This window comes from Tachyglossus aculeatus, chromosome 22 (assembly GCF_015852505.1).
Source record: "Tachyglossus aculeatus isolate mTacAcu1 chromosome 22, mTacAcu1.pri, whole genome shotgun sequence".
Classification (NCBI taxonomy): Eukaryota; Metazoa; Chordata; class Mammalia; order Monotremata; family Tachyglossidae; genus Tachyglossus; species Tachyglossus aculeatus.
Window position 1 is genome coordinate 14815221 of NC_052087.1, and position 21461 is coordinate 14836681.

Consider the following 21461-nt stretch of genomic DNA (forward strand, 5'->3'; position numbering starts at 1 on the left):
TTGTCTTCTCCCATCAGACTGCCATCTTACTGAAACTGTTATTTTTATCTTTTTGAGGAGTACAGCATTCCTATTCAATTGTACCTTAAAGACCAAACCCATAGTTTCTTATACTAGAATAGCAGCTCTGCTATAACAAAAATTCAGGACTATGTTGTTGGCCATGCAAGAAAGGTTCAGTGAAGTAGTGAGGTGATTCTCCCCAAAAGTAGAATTAGGTAGAAGATGAGAAGAGCGATGGGGAGAGGGAAATGCAAGGGAAAAAGAGAAGGGCAGATACAGGAGATAGCCTTGAACTGGAATCAATATAAATAGCAGCTGCAGACAGTGTTCAAGGAGCAGAGCAGGACTGATGCACGAATCATCAAACACACTGGTTGTAAGGGTCAGAGACCCTGTTTCCATAATAATAATAATAATAATAATAATAATGGCATTTATTAAGCACTTACTATGTGCAAAGCACTGTTCTAAGTGCTGGGGGGGGTACAAGGTAATCAGGTTGTCCCACGGGGGGCTCACAGGCTTCATCCCCATTTTACAGATGAGGTAACTGAGGCCCAGAGAAGTGAAGTGACTTGCCCAAAGTCACACAGCTAACAATTGGCAGAGGTGGGCTTTGAACCCATGACCTCTGACTCCAAAGCCCATGCTCTTTCCACTGAGCCACGCTGCTTCTCCATTCTAAAGCATCTTCAGAAGTCTTCTGGATGGACTGACTATCCCAGAATGTTAAATTTAAAAATTCCAGGTAGCAATTCTACTAAAATCCATTCCTGACTACTAAGCACATTTGATTTGACTGTGGTTTTCAGGAAGAGTTAATTGACAAGGATACATAGCTTCTGCTCAAATGCAATCAGCTGTCTTCTCCTGGCTAGGGCCCAGGCCACCACATAATAATAATAATAATAATAATAATAATGGCATTTATTAAGCACTTACTATGTTCAAAGCACTGTTCTAAGCGCTGGGGAAGTTACAAGGTGATCAGGTTGTCCCACAGGGGGCTCACAGTCTTAACCCCCATTTTACAGATGAAGTAAGAAGCACAGAAAAGTTAAGTGACTTGCCCAAAGTCACACAAATGACAATTGGCGGAGCTGGGATTTGAACCCATGGCCTCTGACTCCAAAGCCCGTGCTCTTTCCACTGAGCCACACTGCTTCTCTTATGGAGGTCCCAGCAAGGCCTGGGATGCAAACCCAAGGATTTTCCCTTTATTGTTTCCACCACCATTAGACTTGACCTAATAAGAACTCTCCCCTCCAGAAGAGTGGGTTTAAGGTGGGGTTTCTGCTCTCCTGGGTAACTCCTAGGGGTCTGAGGATTTTTCAATTTGGAAAGGCTGCATGTCTTTCTTTCTGAGCCAGAGGACCTGTCTGAGCTTTAATACCACTCAAATCCCCATATAATAAAAATAAGGACGAGATAAGGATCTTCTACTTTAACAATAGGCATAAAATAACTCCAAATAGATCTGCCTATTCTCTTTTCTACATGGTCTCTAGCTCCAGGAAATACTCCTCCAGAGCCAAGGCTCCCTCTCTTATGTCCCACATGGGGCTCACAGTCTTAATCCTCATTTTCCAACTGAGGTAACTGGGGCCCAGAGAAGTGAAGTGTCACATTCAAGGTCATAGAGCAGACAAGTGGCGGAGCAGGGATTAGAACCCAGGTCCTTCTGACTCCCTAGCTCATGGTCAACCCACTAGGCCATGCTGGAAGTTTTGTCAAGTTGGTGGCTTTCCTGATCCTGAGGAAAGGGAGGAGAGAGTAGTGGAAAGAGTGCGGGCTTGGAAGTCAGAGGACATGAGTTCTAATCCAAGTGTTGGGCAAGCCACTTAACTTCTCTGTGCCTTAGTGACCTTATCTGTAAAATGGGGATTAAAACTGTGAGCCCAAACTGATTACCTTGTATCTACCCCAGCGCTTGGAACAATGCTTGGCAAATAATAAGTGCTTAACAAATACCATAATAATAATAATAATAACAATTATTATTATTAGATTTCCTGGTCATCTGACTGCCAGCATGCAGTTCTGTTTCCATCATTTATCTTTAAGTCTATGGATAGATCAGAAAGAACCCAGATTTCTTACCTATAGCTCCGCCACCCCCCAACCCCCAGCATCATAACCTATTGCTTCCCTATTATTCTTTCCCCTTTTCTCTTAGAAGCAGCATGGCATAGGGAAATAGAGCACAGGCTGGGGCGTCATCAGGTCATGGTTTCTAATCCCAGCTTTGCCACTTTTCTACTGTGTGACCTTGGGCAAGTCACTTCACTTCTCTAGGCCTTCGTTCCCTCATCTGTAAAATGGGGATTGAGACTGTGGGCCACATGTGGGACAGGGTCTGTGTCCAATCCAATTTGCTTGTATCCACCCCAGCACTTAGTACAGTGCTTGGCACATAGTAAGTGCTTAAATACCACAATTATTATTATTACTATTATTATTAGTTCCATTTTGGTCCCAATCCTTCCCTGGTTCTTTTAACCAAGCAGATTCTGTTGTTGGCAGGCATTGTCTTGGAGGAGGTAACCAAGGACTCTGTGTTCTTTAATTCCTAAACAACTTTAATAATTGATCCAGGGCTTTCAGGGACTTTTCAGGATATTTTTCCAATATGCCTCCTTAAGTCAGGTTATTGTACCGGCAAAGGGCGGGTATATACAAGGTGGACATCCTTCTGGCCTGGAGGCAAAGTGACCCTCCCTCTTAATTTCCCAATCCCTCAGTATGGTATTCTCCCTTCTATCCAGATTGGGTATGAATGAAGGAACAAAAGGCAGAACAGGCTTTGTTACAGGAGAAAGCTTATTCTCATTGTAATAAAGGTAGATTTTGTAAGTAAAAAGCAACGTTATATGCAAGATGGCAGAATTGTCAAAACATTGTGTCAGCTCCAGCTTTCTTTTCCCAAGTTATGCAACAGAAAGTGGGTAAAAGTGTTGCCACTTAGTTGTCCTGCATGTCCATGTCATTTTTCCTGCCTCTGTCTTTGCCTCAGCCCTCCAGCTTCTTCCCCCCATTTATACAATGAGATTGGCTGAATGCTTCGATTACTAATGATTACCTTTACAGTCATTTCAGCATATCACCTTGCATAATGTGTCCCACATCTTCCTGTCACGATTATCACATTAGTATGTTATTCTGGAAATAAGATGGCAGGTTTTCCTTGAAATTTTAAAGTGCAAAGGAGAGCAAAAGCAGGAAAAAGAAAGAGGACATTTCCATAGAAGACAACCCATTCATTTACTCTGAGTTCCTCATATTTGAGTCCCATAGACCAAGGTTCCAACTTTTCCAAAAATCCAAACCAAGGGTGACTCAGTTGTTATCGTCCTTAAGGGAAACAAGTAACCTGACTTGGGGATTACCCAAAGCCTTCTGAAAATTGACAGCTAATGGCTGTAATTGAATTGTTACTACAGCTTTGACCTCAAAGCTGCCTCAAAGAAGGCAACTTTGTAGTTAATACATTGACCCAAGGGGCTGAAAATTATCTGATATACCTCTTGAGCAGTCTCAGAAGCAGCGTGAAACTCTTGTCCATTCACTTTGCTCCATCATCCTAATTCAATCATAGATGCTTTTCAAGGTTCCTAAGGGCTGTATAACAAAATACTATTTGGGACCACTGAATAATTACATTGAGAAGGAAATCACCTTTCAATATTTATGGTTAAACACTAATCTTTAACAATGAAGGAAAATGAGATGCTATCTTCATCCTTTGGGGACTGACTAGTTTACCTGCATGCTTATAACAATACCTAGATAGTCTGATCTTCAAGGACATCTTAGCAATATTTGTGTCCTGCATGTAGGCAGGCACTTTCAGTCTCTGAAATGACTGCATTTGAACAGCTGACATGGAGTTCCAAAGTGCCACCTGTTTGAAACTTTTGTCCAACTGAAAAAAATTGGTAATGGAAGTAATGAGTAAAAAAAAAGTGAATTTGATTTCAGCATAATTTAGAGACTGTGATTCACTGTTTCCTATTGTGGTCCCTAAAACTAGGCTATTCTCAACCTTTTAAAGCCTTAGTCACAGACTGTATAATGAACAGCATCTCTAAAATAGAGTTATTTATGGAAGTTCTCCCTTGGTTTTTATGACAAAACGCATCAACAAAATGAGATAAGAAATACCTGTTTCTTAAAGTAATTCTCGTAAGACTTTGTACTAACTCTGGGGGATGGCAGGCTGCATTTTAGGTTCAATTTTAGGCAATATAGCAAATGAACTCAGTCAGGAAGAAACTAGAAAATGCACTGATTAGTATTTCAAGGAAATAAATAAAAACAAGGATTATTCACCACTCACCACTCAGAGAGCTGCAGCAAGTTGTAGAATTTAAAAAGATGAAGAAGAACTGGGATGAGTTTAGGGGATAGTCATTAGTATGATAACAGCTTTGGAAATAAAACCTTAGGAACAATTTAAACAGTAAGCAGTGCCATTACTTAGCCTTGAGGAGAAAAGGCTTCCACCTATGAGTGATGAACTAATAACTAACTTTAAAATTGAAAGGTTATTTTTTTCTGGGTGATGAAGAGTTGATTGCCAGCTTCAGTGAATATGGAATAGAAAGTTAGATATGCAAAAGCACTTTCATAATTTCAAGAAGGGAAATTAATCATTACACACATAAATAGATGGTATTTATTGAGCATTTAACTATGTTCATAACCTAGTTAAGTCCTCCCAATTCCTTTATTAAATGGTTTTTCTCCATGCATTTTCAAACACATAACACACAGCACAGATAGTCCCAACCGTGTATGTGTATTTACACAAAACAGAAATTGAAGTAAAATAAAATGCCCAGAAGCAGCATGGAATTGTGGATAGAGTACAGGCCTGGGAGTTAGAAAGTCCAGGCTTCAAATCCCAGATATGAAAGCCCACAGCAGTCCAATGTCAACTTTCTCTGAACTCACCTTACAGGAACAAACAGAACACCTGTCTTCTTTCAGCATCCATACCTGACCATTCCTCTTTAAGCCACCTTCATGAGGGCAGTCACCAGTACAAGATGGTCCTGATGGACAAAGGCAGTCAAAGCCACCTGCCAAGTTCACACAAGCTGAATCATTCCAACAGGTATGAGTTCTTAAGGCACATTCATCGATGTCTGCAAGAGAGAGTGAAGTCATAGGCTTTAGAATGAGGCTGACGAGCAATTCACCCTGACGGGTATATTTCAGAAAGCATTAGAATGTGCAGGTTGGGCTGTCAGTAGTGGGCAGGACACCAGTCTGAAACATTTCTGTTCTTTTGACAGCAATGAACCATAGACTTAAGAATTAGTTGCCAGGTTACTTGACACTCTTCCACTAGTGAGCCTTTAAAGTAAATGTGGGTTGTTAATTTAAGGCCTGACATTCTACCAATACTGCATTGATGATCATGATCTATTAAAGAGATGTGAACTTACTATCCATTGAGTGCAAGTTAGTGGGTAATTTGAGTGACCCTGTGCCAATTATACCACATTTTATCCAGAATGAGAGGGATCAGCCAAAATTCTACCTAAGCTCACTGATTTATCCAAGATGACCCATACAGTCAGCACCCCTCTGTATAACTGAAAACCAGAGGGAATGAAAAGCAATTGCTCAAAGGTGCATGCACTATGAAATAGCCATAGATAAAAAGGAGCACAAAATCCTGTGCTCACATTGCAGTTTTTTCCATGTGATTTTAAGCTGTGCAACTAGTTAAAACAGTAGGTGAAGAATCCCTCTCTGGGAGAGTCCTTAAAATAAATTTGGGGAGGCAAAATCTATAGTTCCATTTACATCATCCTTTTCTTCCAAATTTAAAACTACCCCGAGATTATATTAAAGAAAAAAAAAAAACCACAAGCAGTCTCAAGGTTTGTTTTTGTATTTTAATGAAGGCTGCGATGGCCTTCTCATATTCACCATTGTAGCTGCCCTCTTCATTCTAGAAACATTCACCCATCCTTCACACAGTATCTATCTGCAGCAGTTTCCGACAAACACTCATTAATTTCTGTTTCTCCCGGTTATGCTGTCAAACATGGTTCTCTTCTGAATCTCCTCTTACCTCTCTGGCCAATTTTTCTCATTACCTTTCATCTAATCAATCAATCAATTGCATTTATTGAGTGCTTACTAAGTGCTTGGGAGAGTAAAATACAACAGACTTGGTAGACAAGTTCACTAATGGTTCACTAACACATCCACTCATCCACTCATCCACTCATCCACTCATCAGGTGTTCTCAAGGCTTCTTTGTGGGTTCCCTTTCTAACTCTACTCTCAGCATGGCCAACTGGAAAGAGCATGTGCCTGGAAGTCATAGGACCTGCGTTCTAATCCTGACTCCATTGCTAGTCTGCTGTGTAACCTTGGGCAAGTCACTTAACTTCTCTGTACTTCAGTTTCCTCACCTGTAAAATTGGGATTAAGACTCTGAGCCTCATGAGGGACAGGGACTGTCCAACCTGATTGTCTTGCATCTACCCCACTGCTTAGTAGAGTGCCTGGAACATAGTACATGCTTAACAAATACCATTTAAATATCCAATAGCATCTTCCCATCTATACTTTTTTTTAATGTCTGTCTCCCCATTACATTATAAACTCCTCAAGGGAAGTTTGATTGGCCCTTTTAACTCTTCCATACTCTTCTAAGCACTGTTAGGTACAGTGATTTGCACACAGTACAGTGCTAAATTGATTCTACTGACTAGTTAGTCAGTTGATCAATCAGTTGATTGTTTAGATGAATGAATGGCTTCTTCCCCACTACTTTTAAACATTCCCATATCTCCCCTATACTAAAAAAAAAACCCTCCCTTGACCCCACGGCTACTTCCAGTTATCACCCCATCTCCCTCCAACAATTCCTCACCAAACTCCTTGAGCAAGTGGTCTACACCTGCTGTCTCAAGTTCTTTTCCTCCAATTTTCTCCTTGACTCCCTACAATCTGACTTCTGTCCCCTTCACTCCACAGAAACCACCCTCTCAGAGGTCACCAATGACTTCCTTCTTACCAAATCCATTGGCCTCAACTCCATCCTAATCCTCCTCTACCTCTCAGCTGCCCCTGACACTGTCGCCCACCCCCTTCTCCTGGAAACATCATCCAATCTTGGCTTCACTGACACTGTCCTCTCCTGGTTCTCCTCTTATTTCTCTGGCTGCTCATTCTCAGTGTCTTTCATGGGCTCCTCTTCTGCCTCCCACACCTTAACTGTGGGTGTCCCTCAAGGTTCAGTTCTGGTCCCTTTCTATTCTCCATTTACACCCATTCCCATGGAGAACTCTTTCGTTCACTCCCAAATCTACACCTAGATACCCAAATCTACATCTTCAGCCCTGATAGCTCTCCCTCTCTGCAATCTCACATTTCCTACTGCCTTCGAGACATCTCTACTTGGATGTCCTTCTGTCACCTCAAACTTAATATGGCTAAAACTGAACGTATCTTCCCACCTGAACCCTGTCCTCCTGCTCAGTGCTCTGCACACAGTAAGCACTCAATAAATGCGATTGAATGAATCACTGTTGATGGCATCATTATCCTTCCTGTCTCACAAGCCCGTAACCTTGGCATTATCCTTGACTCCTCTCTCTCAATTCAACCCACATATTCAATCATCACTAAATCCTGTCAATTCTACCTTCACAACATTGATAAAATCCACCCCTTCATCTCCATCCAAACTGCTACCAAATTAATACAAGCACTTATTCTATCCCACTTTGATTATTGTATCAACCTCCTAGCTGACCTCCCTGTCCCTTGTCTTTCTCCATTCCAGTCCATACTCCATTCTGCTGCCTAGATTATTTTCTTTCAAAAACGTTCAGACCATGTTTCCTCACTCCTCAAGAAACTCCAGTTATTGCCCATCCACCTCTGTATCAAACAAAACTCACCACTGACTTTAAAGCACTCAATCACCTTGCTCCTTCCTACCTCACCTCGCTACTCTCCTACTATAACCTACCCCACACACTTTGTTCCTCTAATACTGACCATCTTACTGTACCTTGATTTTGTCTTTCTTGCCACTGACCCCTTAACCACATTCTGCCCCTGGCCTGGAATGTCCTCCCTCATCATATCAGACAGATAATTGCTCTCCCCCCACTGTAAAGCCTTATTGAAGGCACAACTCCTCCAAGAAGCCTTCGCTGACTAAACCCTACCTTCTTCTCCCTCTCTCTTGTGCATCACCCTGACTTGCACCCTTCATTCATCCTCCCTCCCAGCCCCACGGTATATATCTGTAATTTAGTTATGTACGTTAATGTTGATCTTCCCCTCTAGACTGTGAGCTCGCTGTGGGTAGGGAATGTGTTTATTGTTGTTGTACTCTCCCAAGCGCTAGTGCAGTGCTTTTCACAGACAGTAAGCACTCAGTAAAGACGATTAAATGAATGAATAAATGAAGGATTTTCTCCATCCATTCCAAATTCTCTTTTCCCCCAGAGTTATCCTCCCAAGAAAAAAAAAATAAGCCATACACCCTTGGAACTATGCTGAAGTGGTTTTCTGTTGGAACACACAATTTGGGTATCAATCCCCATTCTACTGATGAGGAAACCAAGGTACAGAAAAGTTAAATAGTTTGATCAAATCCATACAGTAGGAAAGTGGTGGAGCTGGGATTAGAACTCAGGTCTCTACTCAGTAGTTTAACATTGTAAAAAATAAGGTTCTCAGTTGAAATCATATGGGTAATTTAAACCAATACTCCCAATTTTCTTATAATATGAAGGATGCATTCTTGAAGAACCTTGCATTAGGGAAAATTCATGCTTTGGTAATCATCTATTTGGATGCAGTGTATTGAGCCCAGATAGGATCATAAGGTAGGTAGTACTTTCCCTAATTCTCCAAACAGCATAGTAGGCAAAATACAGACTGCAATGAAAACATGCTAGAGTACTAGTCAAACTGGGGCTTTCAGTAAGGTTTAAAGATGAAGTCCCTTTTGAGGAATGTCTTTACTAATGGTTTACTACCGCATTTCAGAGTAGTAATTTTTAGGATAATAGGTCATATTTTGTGTGACCATAGAGTCTAGTGCAGTGTTCCATGTATGTGAGGAGCACCAAATTTATAGCTTCCCTGGAGGCTCTGAAGATGATGCTCCTAATGATGAGATTTATTCTTTGTGGACAAGTAGTTCACAAGATTAATACACACAGTGCACATATGACAATTTCTTCGCAACATATACTATGTTTCTAACATTATTATATCACAGTATTAATGCCCACCAGTAGTGTTCCTCAAGTGAGCCTAGTTTGGATGAGGTAGATCATTTGTAGGGTTGCCTTTTCTAGTCTCCTTTTCAATCCAAGGTAAGCAGTGTATGCCTAAATAGGTTCCTCAGGATCAGGAAGCTATAGAAGACATTCCAGCAACTAAATGCTCAATGCCCTGTGCTCTTTTTCATGGGATTTTTGTTGATCTCACTATGAGCAGGACATGTGCCCAAATGATTTATCCTAAGATAATGATAGGTTGTGTTGAACTATCCATGCTCTCTGACTTAGTCCTTCAGTGGCCTGCAACAAATATTACAGGATGCTGACTAAGATTAGGCATGCAGTCTGTGTTCATAAAAGAGAATATCTCTGTGTGGTCTTCTCAGCTCTTCTTCTTCTTACACCATTGTATCTGACACTCACTCTCACGATAATGAACTATTATAAACTCAGTGTAGCATGTAGAAATGTCATCCAAGAGATTGTGACATTCATAGACTCAGAAATTGAGAAATCAGAAAAAAATAGAAATGGAAATTAGGGGTGAAAGAACTGATGGAAAGAGTAAACAAAAAAGGCTCAACTGCCACTCAGTCCATACCTCTGAAACAGGGGGACCCTATTCTGCTATGGTCCTCCAAAATGTCCACTGATTGCAGGTGGTCTCCTCTGAATCTTGAAAGATGAGGGATAGGGCCACAGCCACTCCAAATGCAAACACTCCAAGGGAGAAGAGTCTTCATCCCTCAATTCCTTTTAAATATAACTGCTTAACAATCCGGAATTTTTATTCTATTTCATCATAAGAAATGAAAGAACCTCAGACAGGGAAGAAAATCACTGAACTAAACTATTTCAAAGAACAGATGAATAGGGAACCAGCAACTATGATGGCTAATGATACCTATCCTCTTTATCCTTCTTTCAGGTTGATTCTGACCTGAACTTCAAATTAGGAACAAATTTGGTGACGTTGCACCTAAGAGTTGCCATTGTGGTTAGTGGTTTCCACCTCAATATTAAGACCCAACAGACTCCTCAGGTTTACGCTGTAGACCAGGATTACATGTAGATTACAGGAAGAGCCTTCACAGTTCAAAACTAAAAGGATTTCACAGATGACTATAGAGCCATATTGCCTACAGAACTCCAAATAATTGCTTTGCTTATGACAGAAATCAAATTCTGCTGCCATGCAATTTAACAGATTTATGGAAAGCCAGATGTTAGCAATTATGGAACTGACATTCATATTCTCCATGATATAGACCTGTTTGCACAAGGCCAACTTAATCTATTAGACATATCCCTAGGCATCACAGGGAAGAGGCACCCTATTTACATATTGCAACTGTTGTTCTCTGTTGAGCAAACACAAAGAGGGTGCACCCACGAGAGTTCTACAAAACATCAAGCAGGCCAACAATGACAAAGAGGCAGTGCAACACAAGCCAAGCAAAATATTTTACACATAAATCCATAACCAGTAGTGAATACTCATTTTTCTTAATGCAAATAATGGTTCACTGAATTCCACGTATTTTCCCTCTTATGTATCGGTTATTTAAATGTTCCATTCACTGATGATTTTTTAAGAACTCCATTGGTGCATCTGTGGTGGAATTAATTCCCTTAGATTGGCATTTTCCCTGTTTTCTACAGTTTCTCTTCAAGATTCTCAATTTGAAATTTCTACAAAGTCTAGCTTGTGACTAAGGGAGAGTCTGCTGTCTTCTGATTTCCCTTAGTTTTAAGACCTTGTCATAAAGTTATTTAAAGACACTAGCACTGCAACAACCACATACTTGCCCTCCCCCCAACAAAATATTGCCGATGCATCACATTTAAGCAATCTAATCAACAACCTGACTTCTGCTTTGAGTTGAAAATTCAATAGATTTTCCAGCACGAAATACATCGTTTCTCAGAATTTTCAGAATTTAGGGGTCAGGCAATTTAGATGATTGACCTTCTTCTATGACCCATATTTACTCTTCCTAAAACAATTTCCTCAGCACATCTATTCTGACTTCCACACCAAAAAATACATGTTGTGCCTTCACAGTACATTTAAACTGAGAACTGAAAATTCATCTGTGTTCTTTCTGCTTTGGAAATCACTATCAATTAAAAAGATCTGAAATGAGAACTACGTAGTAATTTTATAAATGATATATTAACTGTACTAGAATTCAGCAGATTAGCAGATTCTCCTATTGATGTCAGTACTAGTAGTAATAGCAGTATTGATAGCATTTAATAAGTGCTTACTGTATGCACAGCACTGTATTAAGTGGTGGGAGAGAATATCCAGGTAGAAAGTAGGCATAGTCCCTGCCCCTCAGTGGGCTCACACTCTGTTTTGTTTACTGATTAGTTTTTAAATAGTGGAGAGCAGACTACTACAGGATTCTATGAAAACCACATCCATGTTTTGTTTTGCTTTTTAATACTGCATGTGCAGAAACACAGGAATCAATCAAGCATTTTCAGTGAGCACTTACTGTGTGCAGAATACTGTAAATAATAATAATTACTGTGGTATTTGTTAAGCGCTATGTGCCCAGCACTGTTCTAAGCACTGGGGTAGAGAGTAATCAGGTTGCCCCACATGAGGCTTACACTTTTAATCCCCATTTTACAGATGAGGGAACTATGGCACAGAGAAATTAAGTGACTTGCCCGAGGTCACACAGCAGACAAGTGGCAGAGCTGGGATTAGAACCCACATCCTCTGACTCCCAAGCCCGGGCTGTTTCCACTAAGCCACGCTGCTTCTCTAAAGCACTGTACTAAGTGCTTAGGGGGAGTACATTATAACAAAGTTGATAGACATGTTCCATGCCTACAAAAAGCTTACAGTCTAGAGGGGGAGACTGACATTAATATAAATAAATTAATTATAGATATGTATGTGAGTGCTGTGGGGCTGAAGGAGCGATGATAAAGGGTACAAATCTAAGTGCAAGTGTATTGCAGAAGGGAGTGGAAGAAGAAGAAATGAGGGCATAGTTAGGGAATGACTCAGGGAGGTCAGCAAGAAATATGATGCAGTAATCACAGTGGGACAGAATAAATGCCTGGATTAATGCGGTAGCAGTTTGGATGGAGAGGGAGGGGTGGATTTTAGCGATGTTGTGAAGTTTAAATGGACAGGATTTAGAGAAAGATTGAATGGGAGATAACTCGAAGATAACATCAAGGTTATGGGCTTGTGAGACAGAAAGGATGGTGCTGCCTACAGCGATGGGATAGTCAGAGGGAGGACAGGATTTGGGAGGGATGATAAGGTGTTCTGTTTTGGACATGTTAAGTTTGAGGTGATGGGAGGATATCCAAATAGAGATGTCCTGAAGGAAGGAGGAAATGTGAAACTGCAGAGAAGGAAGGAGATCTGGAGATGTAGATTTGGGCATCATCTGCATAGAGATCATAGTTGAAGCCATGGAAGTGAATGAGTTCTCCAAGAGAATGGGTGTAGATGGAGAATAGAAGGGAACCTAGAACTGAGTCTTGAGGGCCTCCCTCAGTTTGAGGGTGAGAGGCAAAGGAGGAGTCCATGAATGAGACTGAGAATGAGTGGCCAGAGAGATAGGAGGAGAACCAAGAGAGGACAGTGTCCCTAAATCCAAGGTTGGATGTTTCCAGGAGAAGGGAATGTTCAACAGTGTTGATGGCAGTTGAACGTTCTAGGAAGATTAGGATGGAGTAGAGGCTGTTGGGTTTGGCAATAAGGAGAACATTTGTGACCTTTGAGAGGGTGGCTTCTGTGGAAGTAAGTGGATGGATGCCATATTGACGGGGGAAGGGCAAGGGGAGAATTGGAGGAGAGGAACTGGAAACAGCAGGTACAGACAACTTGCACAAAGCTTGGAGAGGAATAGTAGGAGATGGGTAAGATAGAGGAAACATGTCTAAAAAGTAGTGGGGGAAAAAGTCATTGGAGAGCTAACAGTTGAAGATGGTGGTCAGGGAGGGAACAAGTGCTTTGATAAGGTACAAAGGGATGGGGTTGCAGGTGGAGGGGGTGGATTTTGAGAGAAGGTAGAGGTCTCCATTTGAAATATGCTGGGAAAAATGGGAGAGTTGAAGAAAGGGCAGGAGGAGAGAGGGACTGGAGAGGACCAGGGGAGATTTTAGGGATCATGCCTGATGGTTTCAACTTTCTCTATACAGGATGTGGCCAGGAAGAGATGGGGCATACAGTGGGATGGGGGTTTGAGAAGGGAGTTAAACGTCTGAAACAACTGACAAGGGCAATAGGCCTGGGAGTCAATAAGGATGGAGAAATAATTTTCATGGCAGAGCAGACAGCAGAGTTAAAACATGCAAGGATTTCCAGGATCAGCGCTCTACAGCCTGTGCAAAGAAGTGAATGAAGTGCACTCTGGAGTTGATCCAATGCTGTGGGTTAGTGGTTCGAGATTGACAAAGGGATAGGGGTGTAAATGAATTGGGTTCAGTAGAAAGGGTTGTTTTGAGGAAATCAGTTTGTCTTGAGGGAAGGTAGTTTGCATACGGAGGCTAAATGGGACATAATGAGTTGAGAAAATGTGATGGGGTCAAAAGATCAGAGGTCTCTGTGGTGGAAGAGAACAAATTTGGAGGGATGGGATGTGTGGAAGAGAAGGCAGGTTAGGAGGTTGTGGTGGAACAGAAGTATTTAGAGTTGGTGAGGATAGAGATTTTACAGTGATTAGCGACAATGAGATCAAATGTGTGTACAGTGACTAGAGGTGATGAGATCGAGAGTGTCCAACTTAGTGAGTGGGCATTGTGGAATGGAGCATTAGATTAGTGGATTTGAGGAGTGATAGGAAGAAAAGACTCAAGGAGTTTCCTGAGATGCTATAGATCCTATTAATATTTGCTGAAGGCAGAAGACATCCTATGCAGTAGCTCTGCTACTTGAAAGCGTAGACTATCATGGCAATCATTCTTGGGGCCTAAATAAATTATGGTGGATGTGAAAGTTTCTTAAGCTTACTTCTATTCCCTTTTCATTTGGTTTCCATGGAAATCTGTGCATGTGGAGAAACTTTGATGTTGGCTGCAGGAAGATGTTTGAGTTCTCTAAACTCAGTGAGAAAAGAAAGGGGGGTAGGAGGGTGTAACCAGTTTGAGAAATTAGGGAATGTGTGTGAGTTCAATACAAGCATTTCTGACCATATAGGACTTTTATGGTCACATGATATTTGGAGACACTTAGCAAGGTCAGGAAGACCCCAGTAAGGTACTCAGATTTATACAGCCTTTCAATAGGAGCAAGTAGAGGTGGGGACTGTCAACATTACTTTTTCTTCCTTGTTTAGCAGTTGTGAATTGGGAACTTCAGTGCTGTTCTGGTTTTTTGTTTTGTTTTTTTCTTATTGAAGTCTAATCAGTGACATATCCTGAACAGTGTGGAAGACATACAAGAGTTTTATTCCTTAAGCAAATGGAAACTTAGCCCAATGTTCCTCTTTTGCACTCAGGAGGACTTTAACTGTAACTGGCCTCAGGGCATAGTTTGGAGAGGGGACAAACTATGCCCCTGCAAATTCCTGAGTGATTCTCTCTTCTGAAAGAGAAAATTGCCCTGCTTGATTATGGATTTCCTTCCTGCTCATAGAAGGTGCTATTGACTGTCAAATCCATTTATGGGTGCATATGGGACTGAAAAGGCTAATTTAGGACCCATAGTTCCAAAGACTTATTTATCCTTGCTCCTCTCCCACTACATCCTAGTCCTCACACTTCACTCCCCTAATAATGGTAACTATGGTATTTGTTAAGCACTTACTATGTGCCCGGCACATAGTGGGGCGTGTGCCCTCCTTCCCCTCCCCACAGCACCTGTATATATGTTTGTACCTATTTATTACTCTATTTTACTTGTACATATTTACTATTCTATTTATTTTATTTTGTTAATATGTTTTGTTGTCTGTCTCCCCTTTCTAGACTGTGAGCCCGCTGTTGGGTAGGGACCATCTCTATATGTTGCCAACTTGTACTTCCCAAGTGTTTAGAACAGTGCTCTGCACACAGTAAGCACTCAATAAATATGATTGAATGAATGAATATTAGTGCTTAGAACAGTGCTTGGCACATAGTAAGCACTTAACAAATACATACATATTTATTACTCTGTTTATTTATTTATTTATTTATTTATTTATTTTACTTGTACATTTCTATCCTACTTATTTTATTTTGTTGGTATGTTTGGTTCTGTTCTCTGTCTCCCCCTTTTAGACTGTGAGCCCACTATCGGGTAGGGACTGTCTCTATGTGATGCCAATTTGTACTTCCCAAGCGCTTAGTACAGTGCTCTGCACATAGTAAGCGCTCAATAAATACGATTGATTGATTGATTGATTGATTAACAAATACCATTATTATTATTATTATTACTAATTACTGCCATTGACCCCTTGCTCATGCCCTTCCTCCTTTCTGGACCTCTCTCTCCCTTCATACCTGACAAATCAGCACTCTTCCCCATCTTCAAAGCCCTAATCATTATCTCCTCCAGGAAGCTTTTTCTAAGATCTCATTTCCTCCCACCCAATTTTCCCTCCTAGTGCCTAATCCATACACTTTGTCCCACCTTCTAAGTACTAATGTACACATCTTTAAACTCAGTTGTTTCCCTGTAACTTTTTTTTTTAATGTCTGCCTCCCCAGCTAGGCTGTCTTTGTTTTTGTATCTACTAACTGTATTGTACTCTTGTAAATAATAATAATAATAATAATGATGGTATTAAATGCTTACCGTGTGCCAAACACTGTTCTAAGTGCTGATGCTAGATTCAATTGATTGAATCCCGCTATACCTACCAATTTTGAAATTCGTTCTGCACTTTGAACAATTTTCACTTTTGCCGCCTTGTTTCCTGGTCAATTTTTGACAAATGATTCCCAGTTTACAATGGAGTTTCACCTTTGTTTGAGGCTTGGTTTTACTGTATCTGGAAAATATTCCCTCTACTTCCACGCATGTGGTTTCTCAGTTTCATATCCCCAATTAGCATATGCTTGGGTATTCTACTGTAATCCATTCTGCTCACAAACTCCACTCAGAGGAGCTATGTTATGTTGAGGTGATTATACCTTCAGTGCTAGGAGGCTGACTTCAGTCTGGGATTTTGTTGTTCATGATCCTTAAGTGACGCTGAAATAACTGCTCAAGCACTCAGATGTGTCATCTGGGGACCTAGGACTCATAAACAGCAGACTGGACAGATTACAGATCTATATCACTGTCACTATCCCCAAAGGAATTCCTGGTCTTCTTGATTTTGATTTTTCACTTAATAATAATAATAATAATGGCATTTATTAAGTGCGTACTTTGTGCAAAGCACTGTTCTAAGCACTGGGAAGGTTACAAGGTGATCAGGGTGTCCCACGGGAGGCTCACGGTCTTACTCCCCATTTGACAGATGAGGGAACTGAGGCACAGAGAAGTTAAGTGACTTGCCCAAAGTCACACAGCTGAAAATTGGCAGAGCTGGGATTTGAACCTATGACCGCTGACTCCAAAGCCCGTGTTCTTTCCACTGAGCCACTACTTGTGTAGTGTTACCACATTGGTCAGTGTCCTTTCTAGGTAACAGAATTATCTGATAGTGCTTAGCTCTAAATTGCCCATGAAGAGTGTTGTTGCTAATACAGATTCTCGGGTCCCCTGATGCAAGGTGGTACATTATCTGTTTTCTTTTGGCTTTCTGTCAGTCCACAAAGCTCAGCTGATTTGGTTTCATGGTTCCTTAGGTGTGTGCCCTTGAGGCACAATCAACTGCATCTGGCAATTCTTGAATAACTACCTCTAGGATTTGAGAAGCTTTTTAAAAGACTTGAATTGGAAGAGCTCCCCGAGGGGAGTGGAAGAATATTCTAAGATCTTCATCCAGGCTCCTTGCTCCATTATCCAGCACAACTGCACAGAATAAACTGAACAGGAACAGACCTACCACGTAAGTCTGCTTGACTCTTTCTTGCTAAGCCTAATGGACTTATTCTAATCCTCTTTGACCTGTTGTCTGCCTTTGACACTTTAAAGTATTTCCTCCTACAGGAAACATTAGCTATCCCGGGTTTCACAATAGTTTTCTCCTGTATTTCTACTCATTTTCTTTCTTTGCTACATAGTTCATTTTTATAAAACATCATTTTGCAATCATATCCCTTCTCCTCACAAGTGTTTAATGGTGCAGCATGGGCTTGTGGATAGAGCATGGGCCTGGGGTCATGAGTTCTAATCCTGGCTCCACCACTTGTCTGCTGTGTGGCCTTGGCAAGTCACTTAACTTCTACGTGCCTCAGTTACCTCATCTGTAAAATGGGGATCAAGACTTTGTGAGTCCCATGCAGGACAGAGACTGTGTCCAACCCGATTTGCTTGTACCCACCCCAGTGCTGTCATAAAGCCACATTGTGGTTCCAAGTGATTGCGGGTATGGTCAATTATATTCTTTAGTGCCCCGTCGAAAGAACTCTGACTCCTTTCTTGCAGCAATGGAGAATGGCTTGCTTCATATTTCCACCAATCTTTCCCTTTCTTCCTCAAGATGATGATAATGATGGCATTTTAAATCCTTTACCATTTCCTAAGTGTTGCATATAATAAGGAAGAACTTGTGTTAGTGTTTAAAAAAAAATGGTATGTCCTCCTTGCTTTTATTTCTCATAAGGTACACCATTTTTTCAGGGTGTTTTGTAGTTTTTCATGGCACTGCAGGGGAAACTTCCTCAATCAAAGGGGCAAGTGCCATGTTTTCCATTTTGAAAGGCTTTCTTTGTTTTATTGAGGGAATTATAGAGTCCTGTAGATAATACACCAGACCAGACTTCTTGAATTCTTCCTTGGGTTTCTGTAAAGTTGGTAAGAGGAGAGACTATTCTTAACTCTGCCTGAAATTGTAGTGCTCTGATTATTCAGCCAATGTGAAAATTGGACAGCAGAGTTCGCCGAATTTTTCATATCAGAAAGACGTGTGGATAGAGAATAATACGAAGTGCCAGAGTCAATGGCTACTGAATAACAGGGGTTCTGTTCCAGCTGCCCTCCTCTCTCTTCCATACATCTGTAACACTGTTGGATTTTTCATAAGTGTTTTTTTTTATCTTAGTGACTGTTTGGAAAACATGTGGCATCACTCAAAGGTTTCTGTGGCCCTGAGAAGAGTCCTGCTATTTTCAGCCAAAGGAAAACACAGAGCAGGTTTGTGTTATTTTTATTGTTAACATGGCATTTTTGATACCAATTATCCCAAGTGCCTTGCCTTTCCTAAGATCTCAACACAAACCCGTCTGAAAACAACACTTGCAAAGAAGCTACCCCATTTTGCCTTGCACAGCAACCTGGCAGCTCCCACTGTGAGAAACGTGTTTCGCCTTTTCCTGTATACACTGAAAACCTGATGTAAAATTGTGGTCTTTGATCCCGACCCTCCTGGTACTGGTCACAGACCTGTAGAAAAAAGGGAAGGGTGGCACTGACAGGTGAAGAGCCCACTACCTCAGCACAGAAAACCATGATTTGGGGGGAACTTAAATTTTTGAACCATTTCAGTACCATTGAGAGCATTTTCTCCTGGCTGCTTGAGGTCCATTGGGCGCAACAAGGAACCTATTGGAACGGCTGAGGGGAAAGCCATCAATCAATCATATGTTTTGAACGCTTACTGTGTGCAGAGTACTCTACTAAGGTTTTGGGAGAGTACAATAAAGCACCTTCTTTAATCTTGCTTTGAATCGGGAGTGACTGAGCTAATGGAGGAACAATTTATTGGATACTTATTCAATGCAGACCACTGTACTAAGTGCTTGGTAGAATACAACAGACATGATTCCTGCCCTTAAAGGGGCATAAAATTGGGAAAGAAATACAAACATTAAATAAATTGCAGGTAGGAGGAAGCCACAGAGTTTAAAGATATGAACATGAGTGCTATGGGGGTGTGGGCAACTAGGGTTCTTTTCCTGTTTTTTTTCATAATAATAATAATAATTATGGCATTTATTAAGTGCTTACTATGTGCAAAGCACTGTTCTAAGCGCTGGGGAGTTTACAAGGTGATCAGGCTGTCCCACGTGAGGCTCACAGTCTTCATCCCCATTTTACAGATGAGGTAACTGAGGCCCAGAGAAGTGAAGTGACTTGCCCAAAGTCACACAGCTGACAAGTGGTGGAGCCGGGATTTGAACCGATGACCTCTGACTCCAAAAGCCGGGGCTCTTTCCACTGAGTCATGCCGCTTATAATATTTCTTAAGTGCTTATTATGTGCCAGGCACTGTATTAAGTGCTGGGGTAGATACAACCTAATCAGATTGGATAAATTCCATGTCTCACATGGGGCTCAGAGTCTTAATCCCCATTTTATAAGTTGCGGTACCTGAGACTCAAAGAAGTTTAAGTGACTTGCACAAGGTCACACAGCAGAAAAGTTGGCAGAGCTGAGAGTAGAGCCCAGGTCCTTCTGATTCCCAGGCCCATGCTGTACCCACTAGGCCATGTTGCTTAGGTGACACTAAAATGAAAGTACAGGGGAAAATAGATTAATCAGGGAAGGCTACCTGGAGGAGATGTGATTCCAGAAGGACTCTGAATATGGAAAGAGGCATAGACTGCTAGAGGTAAGGGGGAGGTAATTCCAAGAAAGAGGGAGGGTATGAGCAAGAAGTCATCAGTAAAACATGAGACTTAGGTGCTGCAGGAATAAATGATTTCTGTAAAGTCAAGTTCTGGGGATTTGAAATTCTACCTGGAATCCAAGTATACAGAAAAGTGATTCCATTTGACAAACAAGTAGTTTGTTACTACTTCAAAAGGCAGATCAAATACCGAAGCTGAAGTGAAATTCAGGAAGAATCCAGGATGGATGCCATCAACTCTCAGGTTAAGCCCACAAATTACACAAGAGGATCATAAAATCCTTGTGGATTTAAATTGATTTCTGCATAACCCAATAAGATGTGCTTGAAAGCAGTCTCACAAGTGTATGCAAAATGAATGCTAGGTATTCGCGAAATCAAAATTCAAGAGATAATCTAGAACAACCAACTCCCAGTATAGCTAAGGGTATTAATAGCCAATTTTTATATTACTGAGCACATACAAGTAGACTGTGAGGCCCAGTGAGAAGTAGTGTTGCCTAATGGATACAGCATAGGCCTAGGTGTCAGATGGACCTGTGTTCAAATGTCAGTTCTGTCTCTTGGCTGCTGTGTGATCTTGAGTGAATCACTTAACATCTCTGTGCCTCGGTTACTTCATCTATAAAATGGTGATTAAGACTGTGAGCTCAACCTGGGACATGGACTGTGCCCACCCTGATTAGCTTCCATCTACCCCATCACCTAGTACAGTACTTACCACATAGTAAGCCCTTAACAAGTAACATAATTATTACGTGCTGGCAATTCTGCACAACAGAGGGGCTCCACTTCAATAATCTTTCCCCTTCCTTTTCCCCTTTCATTCACCTCTGCTCAAGTTGAGGTTTGTGGAACCCAGGGCTGAATGATAGGAGGAGGCAGAAAAGAAGAACTTCCACCAAACAGCTGCTCCTGTGTTTTCTATTTCTGAATGCTTTCTTTCACAAACATTACTCCACAACCCCCAACCCCGTCTCTATTCTCAGAGCTGAAATGGAGGCCAGAGAAGGGGAGTTGAGGGAGAAGTAGTTGCATGTTATAGTAGCTGGGGCCTATGCCTTCAACCATCTTGGATAATATCACCAACAGTCATACATCTGGGGCAGAACACCAGGAAAAGAGTTACCATCTAAGGCAGATTATGAACATGTGAACAAAGCTCCCTGTACAGTATTATGATTAACAACCATTTTAATTTGTTTGATTTGTTTTAATATCAATCAACCACCTTTAACAAATTTCAATCAGCAACATATCAGAATTGCAATTTAAGTCTTTTTCAAAAGAGAAACCTTAAAAATTATTTTGTCACGCTTTACAGTGATGAAAGGAAAGGTGTAGCTGTGACTCTGGTACTTTTCATCGCCATTTTTTAATGAATCAGAGCGAACTTGAGGCCTGCTTCATCATTCATAAATGCTCTGGATTGAGAAAACTACAAAACTGATCATTTTGACATATTCATCCTTAAGAAATATTCCCTGCCTTTCTTAGATAAACATTCATCAATAAAAGGTTAAATAAGAAAGAAATCTAATTGAGA

General features: G+C 41.1%; 1 protein-coding gene across 5 annotated transcripts in view; it reads right to left on the bottom strand.

Annotated features, from left to right (window-relative positions):
• The window catches only part of NELL1 (neural EGFL like 1), a 499897-nt gene that overhangs the window by 9337 nt on the left and 469099 nt on the right, over positions 1-21461 (bottom strand). For all 5 annotated transcript variants that reach the window (XM_038764520.1, XM_038764521.1, XM_038764519.1 and 2 more), the window contains one exon: positions 4957-5150. In XM_038764520.1, the coding sequence (XP_038620448.1) occupies positions 4957-5150 (194 nt within the window). The remainder of the gene's footprint in view (positions 1-4956; positions 5151-21461) is intronic.